Source organism: Heloderma suspectum, chromosome 5, assembly GCF_057233095.1.
Source record: "Heloderma suspectum isolate Gila_16-S chromosome 5, 16-S_ref, whole genome shotgun sequence".
In the NCBI taxonomy this organism is placed as follows: Eukaryota; Metazoa; Chordata; class Lepidosauria; order Squamata; family Helodermatidae; genus Heloderma; species Heloderma suspectum.
In genome coordinates this window covers 215,228,052-215,247,045 of record NC_139462.1, presented here as the reverse complement: position 1 = coordinate 215,247,045, position 18,994 = coordinate 215,228,052, and the positions used below count along the sequence as shown (strand labels likewise).

General features: G+C 41.7%; 1 protein-coding gene across 3 annotated transcripts in view; it reads right to left on the bottom strand.

Moving 5' to 3' along the window:
• The window catches only part of DIP2C (DIP2 acetate--CoA ligase C (putative)), a 421,153-nt gene that overhangs the window by 61,705 nt on the left and 340,454 nt on the right, over positions 1-18,994 (bottom strand). For all 3 annotated transcript variants that reach the window (XM_084859248.1, XM_084859249.1, XM_084859250.1), the window contains 8 exons: positions 17,076-17,140; positions 14,013-14,106; positions 13,534-13,653; positions 10,689-10,803; positions 7,275-7,414; positions 4,057-4,193; positions 2,330-2,538; positions 1,288-1,402 (listed from right to left, as the gene is read on the bottom strand). In XM_084859248.1, coding sequence (XP_084715374.1) covers positions 1,288-1,402; positions 2,330-2,538; positions 4,057-4,193; positions 7,275-7,414; positions 10,689-10,803; positions 13,534-13,653; positions 14,013-14,106; positions 17,076-17,140 — 995 coding nt within the window. The remainder of the gene's footprint in view (positions 1-1,287; positions 1,403-2,329; positions 2,539-4,056; positions 4,194-7,274; positions 7,415-10,688; positions 10,804-13,533; positions 13,654-14,012; positions 14,107-17,075; positions 17,141-18,994) is intronic.

Below are 18,994 nucleotides of genomic sequence, written 5' to 3'. Positions count from 1 at the left end.
AGTCACAGGTTTGCTATGGCAGCAAATAAGAACATTTATAGCCTTTTCTTTTTACTTTCAATGTGCACTTCTGAAAAATTGATTTTTTAAGGTTCAAGGTGTATGCAGTACCATCGGATCCACTGGATGGTTGGAAAGCTTAGGATGGGAACAAGCACAGTGTTTACTAAAGGCATCTGCGTTCTTGGGCTCATGGTGGAAAATGTTTGGCATAAAAAAGCAAAAGAACTGGCAGAAGCCATTATAATGAAGGCAATAAAACCACCTGCCCCCTTTCCTTTCCCCTTCTGGGTGCCATTTTTAGTATACAGCTGGTTGAGTGGCCAGTCAGCTGCCTTCCGGGCCCCAGTGCTATAAGGAGTACCTATACAGCAGTGGAGGCTGGTGGCTCCAGTATCAGCGGGGTGGTGCATCTGCTCCAGATATCAGTCAGAACTCTAAAGGAGTTATCCAAGGTGTGGAAGCATCTTGGAGAGCTCCCTTAGAGTTCTGACTGTTTCTGACTGAAACCTGGAGTGGATTCATCACCCCCACTGACACCAACCTCCACTGCTATTCAGGCTCCATCATTACTCTGCCTTATAAGCCAGGCCAGCCAAAATTTCTCACAGCTGCAAGCCTTTTCTGTCAAGGGATGTGTGTGTTTAAAACAACCCCGAGGTTTTAGTGAAAACCTGTCATGAAAGAACAAAGGAGCGGGGACAAAAATATAGTACTGCGGCCTCTTCTATTTATATATGAACTGTCCACACAAGAAAGGAGGAGAGGGGGCTGTGTAGTATATCCAAGTAAGTTTTCAGCTCTCTGTACAGCAGAAGGTTCCAAGGAGGATCAAGGAGGCAGAGCCGGCCCTGCCATTAGCCAGATTGAGGCAGCTGCCTCAGATGGCAGATGCTAAAGGGCAGGGAGTAAGCAGAGCTGTGTGTGATGCACAGCTTGCCCTGTGCCCCCTAAGCTAGCCAGCTGCCCTGAGGTGTAGTGGAGGACTCTGTCCAGTTGAAGTAAGACTTGGTTGCCAGTCTGGTTAGCATTTGTATATGGAATGGGGGCAGGCACCATCTTGTCCTTTACCGCAGGCAGAAAAAAGCCTTATGCCAGCCCCTGAACGTGGGATAAATTGGGCAGGACCAAGAGTAGCTGTCTGCTTTGCACATGGATGTCTCACGTCTCTGTATATAAATACCACAAGATGTGACAATTTGGCTTATGCTTCCAGGATAGAGGTGGCACATCCGGCCACCAGGAATTTCCCTTTGACCCTGCTGATTCTAACTGAAACAAATGTACCTGCAGCACTCTGCTCATCCATTGAAAGCTGTCTTCCTCCGTCGAATCCGGCCTTTGTTCAGCAACGATAACTATCCTCTCATCATGAAGGACACTCACCGAAAACACTGCTATTCTGTGGGATGTGCAAACCAGGACAGTCAACTGGGCAAGACCATCAAGTGGAGAGGAAACTGTATTCCATTATCCTCCGTGACTCATTACTCGTTAATTATGCAAAAGAGAAGACTGGGGCTCTTATTTCTTCTAGAAAGAGACAGCTGCATTGAACACCTACCTAGGTTTAAAATAGAGCACTGCTGGAGAACAGCTATTATAAAAGCCAACTCATTTCAGCTCTCCGAAGACACATACACAACCATTGCAGAATATGTTTTTGCTCTATAAATGCTCGAGGCAGTTTTTATGTAGACCAATAGGGACAAGCAGTTTTTATTTAGACCAATAGGGACAAGCAAGGTTGCATTTCTCTCCATTTGTGGAACCCCAGTGATGGAACGCCCTCTCCAGAGAGACTTGCTCCGCGCCTACTTTGATGTCATTTTGCCATCAAGTGTAGGCGCCCTTCTTTTCCTAAGCCATGTAATTCATTCTAGCTTTGATTTGTTTTTATCTTTCCACTGTTTTGTTTTTGTAGGGGGCGCACTGCTTTTTCATGTTTTACAGTTATTTGTTTTAGCAGACGTATTTTAATGTTAGGGTTTTTTTCTTGCTGTACGCTATCCCAAGAACTTGGTTATAGGGTGGTGTATAAATACTTGCAATAAATGAATAAAACGTTTATTTGCTGTTTGTCATGCCTTCTTCCCGATACATACAAGGCAGACCTAAAGCTAAAACATTTACTATGGATTACTATGGTTTGGTTTTATTCTTGAACAAGCAGCTGTGGAAAAGCTCCCCAGGGCCGCTAACACATGTTTCATAATCTACTTGGCACACAGATTACCAGAGTATTTTAAATTCTCCTCTGATCAATACAACTGCCTTTTCCAGCATCCCATTCCTTTTTAAGGGGCAGGGGGATGAAAATGGAGCGAACCTTCCCCTGTAGACAAACTTCATTGGTTCCACTGCCAACGCTGTGGCTACAATGTCATCCGCGTTGTGCCTTCGTCCGCTGACAACCATCAGACCATCCATTTTGCCAACAACAAAAACGAGTCCACCAGGGCCAATAAAACCAAGCAGCCCGGTTCTTATAAAAGGGTATTCGCTTATTGGTGCGCCTGAACTGGTCATAGGGAACACCTGTAGGACAGAGAGGGAAGTGCTGGACTTCAATTGTATTGCGTCAGTGGGTTGGTTTAGGAGCTTCTAGAGCACCCTCCATGAAATGTACAGAGTTCAGAGCTATTACAAGTGAAGCATAAGTTTCTGGTTCCCATCACTTTCTGGGGAATACAGACAGAAATTGACTCCAATGCCCCTGAAAATCTAGAATTATAATAGGGCTGTGAAGCTGTTTTAGCAAAGTGGTTGGTAAACCTAATTCTTAAATGTTGAAATCTAGACAGGATCCCACCAGTAGTTTGAATAAGACCTGTGTCTGACTGGGCACATTTTGAGTAATACACTGCAGCAAAGTCATGGTTAAGTTCTGGCACAAGCTGCAGTAACTGCTGGTAGATCACCTTTGTCTGAAGACCCAGGTTTGGTTCCAGAACCTCAGGTGGCCTTGGGTATGTATGCAAGACCTTTCATAACAGTGGCCTGACTCTATAAAAAAAAAAGCCAGCTTCATATGTCTGTAAGAACACAAATAAAATCATTTCCATCCCCACAAATCCAAAAGCGTTTTTCTGGAAATGCATTTTCACCTCCAGAAAAAAAGCTTTTTTCTCAAAAGGTGAGGATAAAACTATTGCCAGTTAGGGATGGCAACACTAAGCTAAAATAAAACCTAACTGGAAAACCAACCAAATAGGTTTTTCAGAAATAAGGGTAGAGTACAGAACGTGGGAGTTAAGGAAGGGTCGCTTTAGGCCAAACTCTATTCATGGGTAGCTCATAAACTAAGACAGTTTGGGTGCTGTCTCCCCATATGGCCAGCAGGAAAAAGTTTGAGGCTGAAGTTCTTGACTTCTCAAGTTTTTGCTGCTAGTAGAAATGCCCCTGCAGCTATGAGAAGACACATTCACCACAGTCATACACCAGAGATGCGCTGTTTGGCCTTAACACCCAGACTGTTAGGACCTTGCCTGAAGCTGTGCTAAGGGCTATATGAAAAGAAACTACAAAATAACAGAACAGCAACAGAGGGTTCCATTAAATAACTGCTGCGCACAGGCACTTACCTACTTATCACATCTACACCCTGCTTTTTCTCCATAACCCTCCCTACATATTGTTCCCAGGTAATCTTCCATCCAAGAAACTTAGACAGCTTGATTTCCTTTGCTTTTTGGGGGGGAGCTTTAGCAGGAAAACTGCTTCTCCTGCATTTTGGGATTATCTGCAATCAATTTTGTGAGATGCTAATATTATAAAAGCAAATGTGAAAGTGTAGGCTCAGAAGACAGCAAGCCCTTTTCTTTGCTTCGTAATAATTGCTTTCCAGTGTAAGATAGGAAGATACATATGTTTTAGAGAAGACTGATTGGCCACTGCCAATCAGAGTAGGTGAACCAATGGTCTGATGCAGTATAAAGGCAGCTTCATATGTCCATAAGAAGACACATAGAAGCATCTGTATCACTACTAATACAAAAAGAATTTTTCAGACTTTAAGGGCTAAGGAGGGAACAGTTTTGTTTAACCCCAACTCACCTCAAACGTGTTTTTGGTCATTCCAGAGAGTCCATAATAAGATGTACCTGTTGCAATAGCACATACGCAGAGTTCACCTACTTCATCTGTTCGACAGAGTTGAGGAATTCCATCTGGCTTTACTGCACACATTATGGCTATTAAGAGAAAGCAAGAGAGGTTTTAGAAATACAGCTTGTTAGCCTTACAGGAATGTATCATTTTTTGTGACACACCCTGGTAGTTTAGGGTGTTGGGCAGTGTAGATATGGAATGGAATGGATGGATGGATGGACGGACGGACGGACGGACAGACAGATGGGTAGATAAGTAGATATACAGATAAAGGAAAATAAAAAGTGTTAATGTTGATTTAATAGTTTTATTGCTTAGTATTCATGTAAACATTAGAGACATAAACATTTAGTTTTGCACTGTGCATGCAGTATCAAACGTGGATTTAATAGCTCATGCTGCCTTTTAAGCTTTGAAAGAGTTAATATGAAAGATACTTTGGGAGAGCTTCTTACTAATCAGCAAACGTGTATTCAGCATTCAGAAGGGTTGTCAAGATAACTGTCGTCCCCGTCGCCGCCCCCGCCCCCCCACTTTACCCAAGGAAGCAAGTTTTTGAGTGGTATAGCAAGAAGGGAAGATACAGAAGTAATTCCCCTAACAAAATAACATTAAATACTTAATCGAGATAAGACAGACATAACATGTATTACAGCTAAAGCTATAAGAGGGATGGCTGTAGAAAGATAAATACACCCTCAATAATAATTATTATTAAGGGTAGAAACAGAGGGGTTCGGGGGAGAGACATGGCACTGTCAAAGAAAGAAGTTTTTTTAGAATGAGCCTGTGCTCCAACTTATTGGAAATTATTCCACCTCTCAATGCTTCTGCCCTTTCAAATCTTAGGCACAAAAAAGGAAGGCCATATATGACTCCTGATCGATTGCTACTGCAGTAATACTGAGACAAGTATATGTTTAGAAATGGGAAAGAAGCCAGCATGACAGCAGGAAGAAGAGAAACAGAGCAGGATGCCTTTATAAGTGCAAAGAGCACTAGCTTTACATCCATTTTCATCCACTGCGAAAGATGCACATAGTGTCAATACCGATCTAACATTATATTAGCTAAGCCCACATATTATATATTAACACATAAGTTTAAAAAAGGGGGGAGTAACAGTTTTAAACATTAGGAAGGAACCTTTACTTTGCTACTATTTTAAAATACAGAACACAAAAACTGTGTGTGTGTCGTTTTATGTATGATTCATTCGAGGGTCTTTCATGGAAAAACTTGGCCTTGCATAAAAGGAATCAAAGCTTCAGGTCAAGTTTGGAAGTTCAGACTGAGGGCTTCAAGTCTGAAAGTTATCACAATCTGCCTAGGACGACATCATTTTTTAAATAATTGTATGCACATGTTCAACTGAGAGATGGTAGCGTACGAGGAAGGAGAAAAAAGGGAACAAGGAAGGAGAAAAAAGAAGCAGCAAAACTACAGCAGATCTTGGCTTGAACAGAGCTGGCGCTATTCAGGGAACAGTGTCTCGATGAATCTCAAACATGGCCCACTGGGAAAGACTCCAGTGTTCACATCTGTCACTGCAATAAATGGGAGTGATGCTCTTGCACCATTTGCCTTCATTTCAATGGAATTTCTGTAGGTGACATTCCCAGCAGAATGCATCTTCTGACCAGAAGTCTTGATACAGGTTTAAAACACAAGATCACCACATTTCAGCAAGGTTTATTTTAAAATGTCGTTGTTTGTATTCCATCCTTCTTCCAAGCAGCTCAAAGAAGTGCTTTAAACCCACAATAATGTTGTGAAGTAGATTGAGCCAAGAAATGGTGATCCATCCATCAACAGGGATGGGGGAGAAATTCCCTCTATTCACATTTTAATGCGAAATTACCTAATTCGCACTTCTCAAATCAATATGAGAAATGCAATGCAACTGTGCTTTGATAACCACACATTTCTGAATTTTGCAGTGCAGTTCTCCAACCAAAAAAGGCAATCAAAAATGTGTGTCTTAGGCTAAAGTGCATAGAGAAAAATCATATTATTCGTGAAAATAACATACAAAAGTGCATTATATTAGGGGAAACTGCTTTTCCCAAACGTGTATATTAGGAAAAAGTACACACAAAAATGCATATGTTAGGAGAAAAATGCATGAAAATGTGTTTTCATGTTGATTGTTTTCCCAAAATTCGCCAACTGTTGAGGAAATGGGACAGAACAAACTTACCACTGGAAAAAAGAGGAACAGAGCAAAACTATCCAAGACCACCCAATTAACTTTATTGCTTAGTGGGAATTTGGAACTGTGTTTCCCACATCCAAACCCAATATCTCTGCCCAACACTACCGCAAGAGTCATCTCAAAATCAATGTGTAAATCAGGACTATAACCCTTATGAAAAACTGTACCACTCCAGAATACAGGTGAGATATCTTGAATGGTTCCTTACTGCAAACACTCCTTTCATGTAGAGAATTAGCACATCAGTCAGAAGGTTGGTTAGATTCATTTTCTCTGAAGGGGTAGCTTTCCACAGGCAGTGAGTTTTTGCTGTAGGGAACATTCAAACATGTTATCTCTTCACTTGCATTCTGGAGTGGTATAATCACAGGAGGTCTCTGCCGTGTGATTTACTGAATGTGTAGAATGACCTTCAGCGTGGGAAAACAGATTGTCACTTAAGTATTTGGATAATAAGAAGTCAAGATGAGCAAATATAAATTAGTTAGCCACAATTTAGGTTTGAGATATTAAAAGCTTAGGCAATAGGGGATGTACAATATGTATTATCTGAGTACGTGCCGTAAGTTTTTTCAGTAGATCAACAGAATAAAACTAGGTGCAGCCAGACTTTTGTAAAACAGACAAGTTTGTGGCCATTTATGGAAAAACTATGCAGCTTTTTAAATACTTAGAATTATCTGACCTTCTTCTTAAAATGTATATATGCTTATACCCTGAAATACACACATTGCTTGAGTAATCTGAAGCAAGTTTTTTTACATGCTCAGCGTTCTCTTAGAGATCTTTTGCCACTTTACAAAATCTACAATTTCCAAGATCCCTTAGGAAGAAAATTTAGAGAGTAATTTGAAACTATCTTTGCTGAACAGATCTTGCATGGCTTCATGAAACCCAAGTATTTTTTTTAAAACAGGAAGCTTTCTAAGGAAAGCGGTAGAAGCCTTACCTCCGGGCATCACCAGGCCAACATCTTGCACAGTTAGAACAGAAAGTTTTTCTTCAGAATCCACTCTGATTACGCCATAGGTAAGACCGTGCATGGATAGGACCCCCCGGCCTGGCGGTTGATTGCTATCATCTGTTGGCCTACAAATATGTGGAACGTGTCAAATATGTTTGAAAAACAGAATGGGCATCTCACTGTATAATATTTTAAGAATAGACAGGCACACAGGACAGAGATGGCTCCAGGTTTGACCTCCACCTCAGGTAAAGTGACTCTGGTAGCCCCTTCCCAACATCACCCTTTCCGCCTCTCTCAACATTCTGTCACACTCTTTATGTTCTAGCATGACTCAGAAACAGGACCCAAGCCGGAGCTCTGTAGATACAGACCGGATCATTTCTCTGTGACTCCTCTTTGGTTTTGTGGGTCAAGGCACTTGGATTATGTGAAAAATCCAAGGGAATGGAAGGTGGTGAGCAGCTAGAAAAGGCCTTTAGTTAGCATTAATAAAAGCCATTTGTACTGTTCCATTTCTGATCTTTTTGCCATGATGTATGAACACAGCCCAGTCCTTGATCAATTTGCTTCTTGGCTTCAACACCAACATACATCTTGCATATATTTACATAGTAGTGGAGGCTGGTGGCTCCGAAGTCAGAGGGGCAGTGAATGCGCTCCGGATTTCAGTCAGAACCAGAATTCAGTCAGAATTTCAGTTCAGGTTCTGACTGAAATCCGGAGCGCATTCACTGCCCCTCTGACTTCGGAGCCACCAGCCTCCACTGCTACATAGGACTTTGAAGCTAAGAAGCACAAAGGAAAAAATGCAACATTTGTTTTAGTGGCATGACTCTTCAGAGAACACTGCTTTAAGTTATGGCACATGTTCTCATGCAACGCAGGCAGACGTCAGGACATATTCCTGATAAAACAGAGGTGCTAGTGTGCATCTCTGCCTTCCGCAATCCATCATAAAAAAAATGCTTGCCTGCAGGGTTAATCTTTAATTACTACAGCGTTCTTTGATGTTTGAAATACTAGATGGGTATTAGCTAACCATGTTCATTAAAAAACAGTAACAGATGACTGTCTCCACAAATTTCAATTAAAAGATACTAAGGGGGTTTCTTCCCCCTTCCAACATGACACCAACAAAAAGGATCGACTGTGCAGGCCACGGGTTGGTTTGAATGTACATTAAAGCATAACAAATGGGAGGCTGGTAAAAGGACAGCAATGATGAATGGCCTTCCCATCATTTAAAAGGAAGGCTCAACCACACTATTGATCAACATTATCTCAAGTCCTCTAATCTTCCACATGTCCTATGCTGCTCATATGATCACACTGGAAATTCGCCATACTTTTGTTTTATTTTTTTTTAAAGGGCTTGTCCTTTCATCACACAGCATTGATACAAACAAGCTACAGGAGTAGTGTGATATAAATTTAACTTCATTAGAGGAAGTAAGCATGGATTTCCGTAGTCTTATTGCGCATAGATGCTTGGCTCTTGAATATATTTTCAGTAGGGCTCAACCAGCGTTATTGTAGTCAAACATGTATTTAAGTGTGCAGAACTCATGGTTTCTGGAAGCAATCCAAACAGTTTAAAAGGACAAACACAGAGCATTATTACTGTATCTCCAAATAGTAGGGAAGAACATGCAAAATGCTTCCAGGATCACAACCCAGAGAAGTTAGGCATGCTTCAGCCCTATGAAAATCAATGCGGGGCTCTGTTGTGTTTGCTCTGCATTTTAAAAATGCTTCAACAATTTCTTTGGGCTATAGCTTAGTGACAGAGCACATCCTTTGTTTGCAAAAAGTCCCAGACTTAATCATGAGCGTCTCTAAGGAGGGCTGGGAAGGCCCTTCTCTGAGATCCTGCTGAGCAGTGGCCAGCCAGCAGACAAAACTGAGTTGGATGGACCCATGATCTGACTTCGTATTAAGCAACTTCCTATGTGACAGTCACTTGATAGCCCAAATGGTTTCCTACCATTACAGGCTGGTTATTGCAGAGATAATTTATCATGACATAAATGCCCTGTGTCAATAGGAGTCAAGCTAGAACTGTGTGAAGACTACAATTGCAGTTGTATCCTGCCTTTTTTCTAGGGATCTCACAGTTTTTCCTCATCCATTTTATGCTCACAACAACCCTAAGAGGTAAGTTAAACCAAGAGATAGTGACTGGCCCAAAGTCACCCAGTGAGCAGAGTTCTAAGTGCAGGTCTCCCTGGCCCAACTGTCCAGTCACTACAATATACTGGCTCCTTTTAAGGTACATGTGTGAATCTACCCATGAAGTTTGTGTCAACACCACTATGACATAGTACAGGTGCCTTCTCTGTATGCCTCCCTGATTAAAGGCAGCCGCCACTGTGAACACATCATTTCGGTGCTGAAGGAGTTGCACTGGTTACCAGTTGTTTTCCGGGCCAAATTCAAGGTGTTGGTTTTGACCTTTAAAACCCTATACGGTTCCGGTCCAGCCTATCTCAAGGAGTGCCTCCAGCAACACCAGACAGGCTGCTCAACAAGATCAGCTTCAGATAGCCTCCTCTCTGTCCTATCAGCCAGGACAGCTAGGCTGGTGAGGACGAGAGAGAGGGCCTTTTCTGTGGTGGCCCCCACTCTGTGGAACGCCCTCCCTAGGGAACTCCGCCATGCCCCCTCTTGAATGAGCTTCTGCCATGCATTAAAAACATGGTTGTTCAGGCAGGCATTTGGGGTGGGTTAGGGTATTTTTAGAAACGATGTTTTAATGTGGAATTTTATTGTTTTAAACTGTTGTACTATTGTACATCACCCAGAGTGGCCGGGTGACCAGCCAGATGGGCGATTAAGAAATTTATTTATTTATTTAATTAAAATAAAATAAAATAAAATATGTAGCTTTCGTGTATGCTTTGTGGGGGAAACCATGGGGCTCATAGGTATTTCTCTACCATCGGAATGCAAAACTTTATTGAAAACTATATAAAGCCAGTGAATGGGAAGATAATATCAAATGACTCAGATGTCAGATAACACTCAATGCAACAAAAAAAAGTTTGAATAAGTTTCCAAAAGAAATCCAAGCATATCAGAATGATACAGTCTTGTAATGTTGCCTTTCAAAAAATTTAAAATAAAAAACTTTAAAGTTCTGAAATAAAGACAAACTTGGTGTACAGAAAGTTGGGTTTGATATAGCTGCCTTACTACAGAAGAAAGGTATACTTTCCTTTATACATCAATGGAAAACAACAAGGTACCAGAACCTTTTAAGTTACAAACTGATTAATTAAAAAAAGAAAGTAGTAAAATCAAAACCAAGAGAGATGATGTATCCAGTTCTGGGACAGCTGTACACATGAAACTACATTACCTCCAGGACCACTCATTTTAAATTTAAATATACAATACCTTCTAATAGCCACTGTGAGCGCCTCTGGTGAACTAGCACAAGGACAGATGACTTCTTGTCTTAGGCCTTTGCTTTGGAAGACATTAAGAAATGCATCACAAGAAGAAATAGACCCTGGAGTTAAAATAATAAAAATAAGAATTCTGACTTCATTATGTGCAAAAAGAATTCTGTGTGCAAAAAGAATATTTCTAGTACAAAATTAGAGAAGGTACAAAATTAGTACAAAATTAAACAAAATTAGAGATCCTTTGGAATAGGAGGTTTCCAAAGGATCTAGATGCCATCCAAGGAGAAATAAATTTAATACAGCCCAACTACAACTGGTAAACATATGACAAAGAGAGTTTTTTTCAAGCAGATCTACACAGCTCCCCATTTTTCCCTCCAGTTTCCATTAGCAGCCACACGCTTTGACAGCTCCATTGACAGCTCTCAACCCTAGCTGCGGATAATGGAAGACGAGCAAATAAGGGGTGGCACACACTTTTATATGAAAAAGTGGTGCTGTCAACTTGGGGTGGGGTGGACTAGAAGAGTGGCGCCCCCAATGGTTGGGACAACACATTAAATCCTGGGGATCATTCAGGTAAGAGATCACTTCCCCCACCTTCAAAGTGCTCAACATCACCCACTTCCCTAGGCAATACCCAGGATTAAAAGGGCTTCCCCGACCCTTGGGGATCCCCTTCTTCTACTGCACCCCTCCCTGACCCTTCCTTTTTCATATAAAAGTGCATGTCACCCCCTCTTTTGCTCAGAAACGCAGTAACTGCTTCTAGTTTGGCAGCTGTCAAAACTAGAAGCAGTTAAGGTGTTTGGGAGTGAAAATGGAGGTGGCGTGTTGGGCAGCAGTTGCTGGGGACTTGGAAAACTGGGGCATCCCCAAGAGGATAACCCTGCTAAGGGATAATCTACACCCCATTTCCCCACCTGTCAACTGTCAAAGGCTGCCAAAAAAGCCCCTTTACAGTCTAGCCTTGCCTGTTACTTTGTATATTTGACAGTTCGAGTATACAAGGAGCAGACAAGGCAAGCCTCTATATTTTACATAGCTGCAGTTGTGCAAGTGCGCAACTGTGAATAACTGATTTTATAAAATTAAGAAATAGGGGGCATTTGCACACATTCCACAGGGCTGGGAAAATGCAAAAAATAAATAAATCCCAGCCCCGTTTTTGTGCAAAAAAAGAAAAAAAATTTAAGGGCTCTGACCCCAATCAAGATTGCGATCGGAGCAGGGACAGGACTTGGTAGCAGACAGGATGGCTTCTGCCACCAAGTCCTCTGGGATGCCAGGCGGAGCTGGCTGGAGGACTGAGGGGGAAGGATGGGGAAAACAAACCACACAGTGTGGGTTGCATGCCTAATTGTCTGTCGGGTGCACGAAACACGCACTGTGGGTTGTTTGTGAAACAACACACACTACATAGCTTGCTGGCCAGGGTGGGTTAATGTGTCATCCAAACTCAGCCACAGAATAACTATTTAGCCTGCTGTTACTTCTAAATAATGGCTTAAACTTACATTTCTTTTTGTACTCTGGTATGCATATCAAACTACAAATACACATACTACATGCCAAGTGAGGAGTTGATGCAAGTATTTTCAAACAGCTACACTAGTCTCCCAATCAGGTTCCAGTCCAAATTTGAGGTGCTGGTTTTGGCTTTTGCGGACCTAGACATTTCTGGGACCTGGATACTTAACAGACCACAGTGTCCCACATGAACCAGCCTAATGATCAGGTCATCTATGAAGGATCTGCTCTGTATCTCCCACTGTTGGAGCTGTGGGATGTGGTGACATGGGGCAGGGCCTTCTCAGTGGTGGCACCAAGTCTATGGAACTGCCTTGCTCCTTCTTTACTAGTTTTCAGGCACTGGGTGGAAACAGTATTTTTAAAATTTCAGTGTGCATCTGAGATTAAATGAATTTGCAGGTGTTTCTGTTGGCTCTTGATTTAATCTGTTCTATTGGTCTCTTTTTAATAATATTTTTATTTTATTTGTGCAAGCTCCTTTGTGGACACATTTGGGTCAAAGTTCAGGATAAAATTTACCCTAATAAATAAAACATAGTTAGGTAAACAACCATGCTACAAAAATATCAACTCAGAAGTGAAAGCTGAAAGAGGAACAGGCAGGTCGGTCATTCCTTATATACACCCTTCACACTTGATAGAAGAACCTGCATTTATTTTATACTTTGGTATGTGCACTCAGGTATGAAAACAAAAGAACCCACATGTTTCAAATGCTTTGCTGAGAAACCTTCCACTCTTTTCTACCTCTTAAAAATAAATTTGACTCAACCTTTACACAACAGCTTGTCATATCATATATAATTGGATTTGCTTCAACTTGCATTAATATGGAATGTCAGATTTGCTTCAGGATTTTGCTAAAGAAAAGAAACTTTACAAAAAAAATCCAGAATGAAGTGTTGTTTCTGAAAATGGTTTGTAGTAAACCTCAAAATGGTCATTAACTGCCCCCCCTTTTTTGCTATTTGTGAAAAAAGGAATAATTTAACAACAACAGCCCAAACACAAGGAACAAATATCTTGGGAAACCATCTTCCAAGCACTTCAGCCACACAGCCTCATTTAGGGCACAATCCTATGCATGTTTAGACAGAAAAAAGTCGTACAACTCTCAGCATTCCCCAGCCAGCCTGGCTGGCTGGGGAATGCTGAGAGTTGTGGGACTTTTTTCTGCCTAAACATACACTGGATTGTACCCTTGGTGGATCTGGGATCACTGACATCAGTAGAGAATGCCCAACAGCAAAGCATGCTGCATTATGCCTTTGCATTGTTCTCATTCTACAGCCATCACTTACATGGATTGGCGCCATCAGCTACTATTAGCATACGAAGCGAGGAGAGGTTGATATCCCGTTGATCTCTATGTGCTACTAATGCCCAGTGCATATCCCTGGATTTTACACAAGCAACTTTTGCTGGGGGGTGAGGGAGAGGGAGAGGAGAAGAGAGTGAGTGGAGAAGGCAATTCAACTTGGGCATATAAAATTCAATATATATTTGAGCACACTATAAATATCATATTTATACAAACAATTTGTACAAGCAAACAAATAAAAGGAAGATATCCAATAATGTATATTTACTATAAAACATCTATCTTATATCAGGGATCATTTGGACTTCCATATTTTATGGCCTTCCAAACCAGCCACAAAGAAAGAGACTGTCATAGGCAGAGAAAGGAGGCCACGATTGCCAACATAACATTTTAGACCTTCATATAATGCCTAGAGCCCATCCTGTGAAAGCAAACACACAAGGACATGATCCTTACCTTTGTACTGGCAGACTTTCTGTATCCATGACAGTGGGTTCACTTTCATTAAGGAATATGGGATGCTTATGACATGCATCATGTTCATAACACTCTGAAATCAAGGCAAGGGGAAATAGGTTTCAGCAGTAATGAAACATACCATCTTGTATCACAACTCTTGGTTAAAGTATTACATATTTTGGCTAGCAACAAAAAAACAAGTCTTTATGATCATATCTTAAAATGTGAACCACATGTGATGGTAAAGGGGTTATCACATTTCAAAAGCAGTTCTAATTTTCTGACTCTTATAATTTTGTTTTACATTTTAGCTAAGTAGGTGCATAAGGTCACTAAAAGCTAAGGACCATTTTCACAAACATGCATGTTCATCACATTTTCGGCACTTGAACAGTATCAAACGAAGGAATTCTTTTTGCTCCGCATTTTAAGTGATAGATGCTAAATTTCAAATGGTTTGTGACTATTGGTTATATTTTCCCAGTTCACTTTATTGGAGCTTCATGAAGAAAGAGGTACCTGGAATATTCAGGAGATTGATTTGGCTTTAGCCTGCTCTATCCCAAAGACTAGTAGGTAGCTGCTAAATCAAAACCAAAAATTCAGTCATCAATCCTCTCAACTATTTGCCCATTCAATCCTTGAGTCTGAAAGCAACCAAGCTCAGTGGTTCCCCAAGAGAAGGGAGTTCTGTAATGGTGAGGCAAAGGCATCCACCAAGAATGATACTCTGATATTTGATTTAATTGCCTTCTGTGATACAGTATGCATTCAGTAGAGGCTGGTGGCTCCAATGTCAGTGGGGTAGTAAATCCACTCCAGATTTCAGTCAGAACCTGTCAAAACTCTAAAGGAGGTCTCCAAAGTGCAAGAAATGGATTGGAGTGGACATGTCTAATGAATACAGGAAATTTCCTAACAGTGTAGTAGGTTGTCTTACCTACTTATTAGAAATCATTTTGAAGGAGTAAAGTGCAACTAAAACAGTATTTTAAAGTCCTGCCTTAAAAAGCATTTTTCTCATTATTCTAAAAGAGAGAATAGTTCATAAAATCAAAAGATTCTCCCCTCCTCCCACCCCATTTCTAATTTTTCCCACTGAAAAATTGAAGGCCTTGGGGAAAACTGAGAAAACCTTGCTTTTCTCCCCATCTGTAGGAGCTACAAAGGAGGCCGTTAAGTATTTTTTTAAAAACAAGATATACAAGAGTATCTATTTTTATGTTAAAAAGCAAAAAAACCTAGTAACCTCATAAGGTCATCTGAGAGGTTTAAAATAGTAAATGCAAAACAAATGAGCAAAATGAGCTACCACGTGCTTCTTTAAAGGGTGGGGGGGGGAGTGGGGGAGAAAGAGCATCCAGTTACTTGCTGGAGCTGGAAACTTGCCAATATAGAAAGAAATGACTCAGTAGTTGAGCAAGTAGTTGATGTCATCTCTGAAAAATGGCAACAGAACAACAACAAAGTTAAGAAACTTTTAGCATTGTGCTTCTGCCATCAAAACTCTCCAAGAAAGAATTTTGCAGATACAGTACTACTTTTGAAGCAATTCCGAAACTTGATTCTGCTTCATTCTGCTCATTCACCACTTTGGTTACACAAACTCTCAAGAATCCAAGTCCTCATCACTCAGCACTATTATATATAAACTATTAACATTACAGCTACTCCTCCACTCTCTCGATCCTTTGGTCTAAAAGAGGACCAGACCTAGCCATGTTATGGATAGCCAAGGCGTATAAGGTATTTGTTTTTTAAAAAAAACTGTTGCAAGATGTGTAGATTGTCACTTTGCTTTTGGTATTTTAAAAACCAAAATGTACCAATAAAGATATACCAATAACTAGTACAGCTTACTAGTACTACTGACTATTAGTCAATAGTAATAGATTTACTTTAGATTTACTATTTCATTTGGCCAAAATGACTACCAATGTTCTTCTTCATATAAATCTAGACCTTGTTCCCATGAGCACCTATAAGGAATATGCATTAAGTATTTTTATAAATGCATATTCAGCTTATCCAGAATGACTCCAGTGGCTGCAAAGTGTTATGCAGGAATAGCCCTGAGATCACTGAAGACAACAGAACAAGTTCAAAACACCAGGACAGTAGATGGCCATCTTTGCTCTCTTAGAAAACAGGGAATCCTCCCCACTTTGCCATTTCCAGTTCCATACCACCAATCAGAATAAACTGCATCCTACATTATAAGTCTTTGTAGATACTTGAAGGCAACTTGTTAAGACTTAGGAGTTATAGTTCTAATGTAGGGACAATTCTCATGCTTCCTCTATCCATACAGCAACTGCAATTTTGAACTGGTCTCTGTTGACTCTGTTGAATTGGTCTCTGTGACACACATTGTCTTCTTCTCACAGTCCTGAAAATATCGTGTTTGGAGCGGAGTGCAGCTGGAAGTCAAAACAGCGGCTGCCGTGTAGATATCATTGTGTGATTAGTGAGCAGGCTTGCCAGGATTTCTAGTTTTCATTCTTAGATGAATGGTCACCAGAGTCCTCTCCAAAGAGAATACCTGTGGAATTGCATTACTCCTGCTATTACCGCTTCAGGCATTCTTCTGACCTCCCAAGGCATCTCTCTGTCTTACTAACACAAGATTAAAGCATCCAGCTGGTACTGCGAATATTCCCGGGTCAAGGGTGAGAATAAGAAAGCACTGTTCTCTTTTCCTTTTAAAACCTCCACACCTAGAGGCAGTACACTTCCGATTACTACATGGAGAGAGCAATGGGAGATGAACTGCTCATGAACTGCCTAGGCTGTCCACAGTTGGAGACAGCACTGGACCCAGCAGGTTTACTTCTTGTGCTAGTTGTAGCCACTGCTGCAGTTGCTTGCTAGCTAGCACAAAGGTCTTCCAATAATAATTTCTGCAAGACTGGATTATATCCACTGAGTTTCCGAATGTATGCTTCCCAAAAATAATCTAGAATCAGATGTAAAGCCTTGACAGCATTACAACTTCTGATGGAAATGTAAAGCATACAAATCCCATTTTTAAATTGTTACTTAAAAGAACAGTTAACGTACCGTAAGAATCCCATGCCATAAACCTACATCTTTCTTGAAATCTAATACGTTCACAATTGTTTCAGCTGCAAGATAAAAACAAGGTTAGTGCAGCACAGCTCAAAGAAAACCCTACTCTAAGAAGCAACTGCAATACAAATTTGATGGTAAAAAAAAATTGCCAACAAATGAGCTTCAGAACAATTCGAGATAAAACATTACTGATGGATTATTTGGGGCCAGACCACTGCTTGCTTTCCCTCTCAGTCTTGTTTTCATTTGCATTACATGTCATAATCAATGGTTCATTTGAAAACAGGCTTTTAAAGAAAAGAAAAAGCAATGAACATAAGAAAGAACAGCATCTTCAAAAATAATGACAACTCCACCTATAGAGATGTCATCAAGTTGCGTATTTTTGGGACAGGAAATACAAAGCTCAGGGCTTCTAATGCTCACCTTAATGTGAGACAAGCAAACTCTGGAATTTTTCTCCAGCTCAGATTGTAGCAGAGAAAGATTCCACTCCTTCTACCCTTCTATCTGGCCAGCTCCCACCTTACCTCCCCCGCTTCCATCTACAACCTTCCAAACTGCCTTCCCTCTCACCCACTTGCCTGGATTTTGCAGTGTGCCAGGCTGCAATGCTGGGTTGGCTTGGAAATCAAATATGACTGGCCAAGAAATAAGGTGAGCAATTTCCCAACTGTGGCAGCAGTGGGGGTGGGGGAGATAGCTTGGCTTATTTTGAGCCAATCTGATTATTGTTCATTGGACTGGCTCCAATGAGCAATCCCATCATTAAACAATATCTAGGACAGGGATGTGAAACCTCTGGCTGGTGGGGCAAATTGGCCTGCAGAGGTTCCGAATATGGCCCACAGAGCCTTCTTGGGTTCCTCCATGGGCGAAGGAACCCCCTGGAAAATTCCCACTGTTCTAAGAGACGTCAGATTGGATATACCAATGTGGGTGTGGGCAGCAGGGGGCTTGGAAGGTGCTGAGAGAAGGAGCTTCTCCTCCTCCTAGTGACGGCTGTCAAAGACTGAGCTCTCTCCCCTGTCTGTAGTCAGATGAAACAGTTGATCTCCAAATGAATAGCCTTTATTGTGCAAATGGATCTTGTTGGACAGCAGTTTAGGTTGCAGACCTTCTTATCCTACCAACAACCCAATGCTACGGAGCCTATCTAGACTATCCTGATGCAGAAACAAGCTATCTAAAAGATCTCTCGCTAAAAGCACTACAGTCGATAGAGACATTATTGTGATTGTAGCGCCAGCCGGCGATATGAACGCTGAAAGGCTTTCCCAGTCCCCCTCAGGGACTCTTGCGATGGGCTAAACTGGAAGACCGCCTCACTTCCTTGAGTTGTTCCTGCCTCTTGGCCCTACGTTAGGCCCCTGCATTGGACAGCCCCACCCCCCTCCCCCTGGGTGTTGCTGTGTTCCCACCACTGGTGAGGCTGTGGCTGGGCTTGTCTCAACTGATTCCCTTGTACCTGGATGGGCCCCTCACCGTCTCCCTGAATTTCTATCTCCTCTCTGAGCTCTTCGTGCTTCTCCTTCAGATTCAGAGTCATTTCCCACGGTCTCCGCAGAGGTATTAGGCCCAATCCTGACAACAGCCCAGTTTTCAAGCAGCATGCCCTGCTCCCATGGGGGCGACGCATGCCACGCAAGGAAGGGACATGGCACCAGGTGAGTCCTTTCACATGGCACCCCCATAGAGACAAAGTGTGCTGTGTGAAGCCGGGGACTTGGCTAGCACAGGGAGAAGCAGGTGTTCCTCCCACTGATGCCCATATCCCTTTCTCCTTCCTGAGAGAGGCACAGAACTCCATGCTTCTCCCAGCATGGAGAAAGGCAAAGTGGGTGGGATGATGATGTCTGAGCAACAGGTTGGGGGCAATCTGTCTCCTACCCATTTTTGGTTCTGCA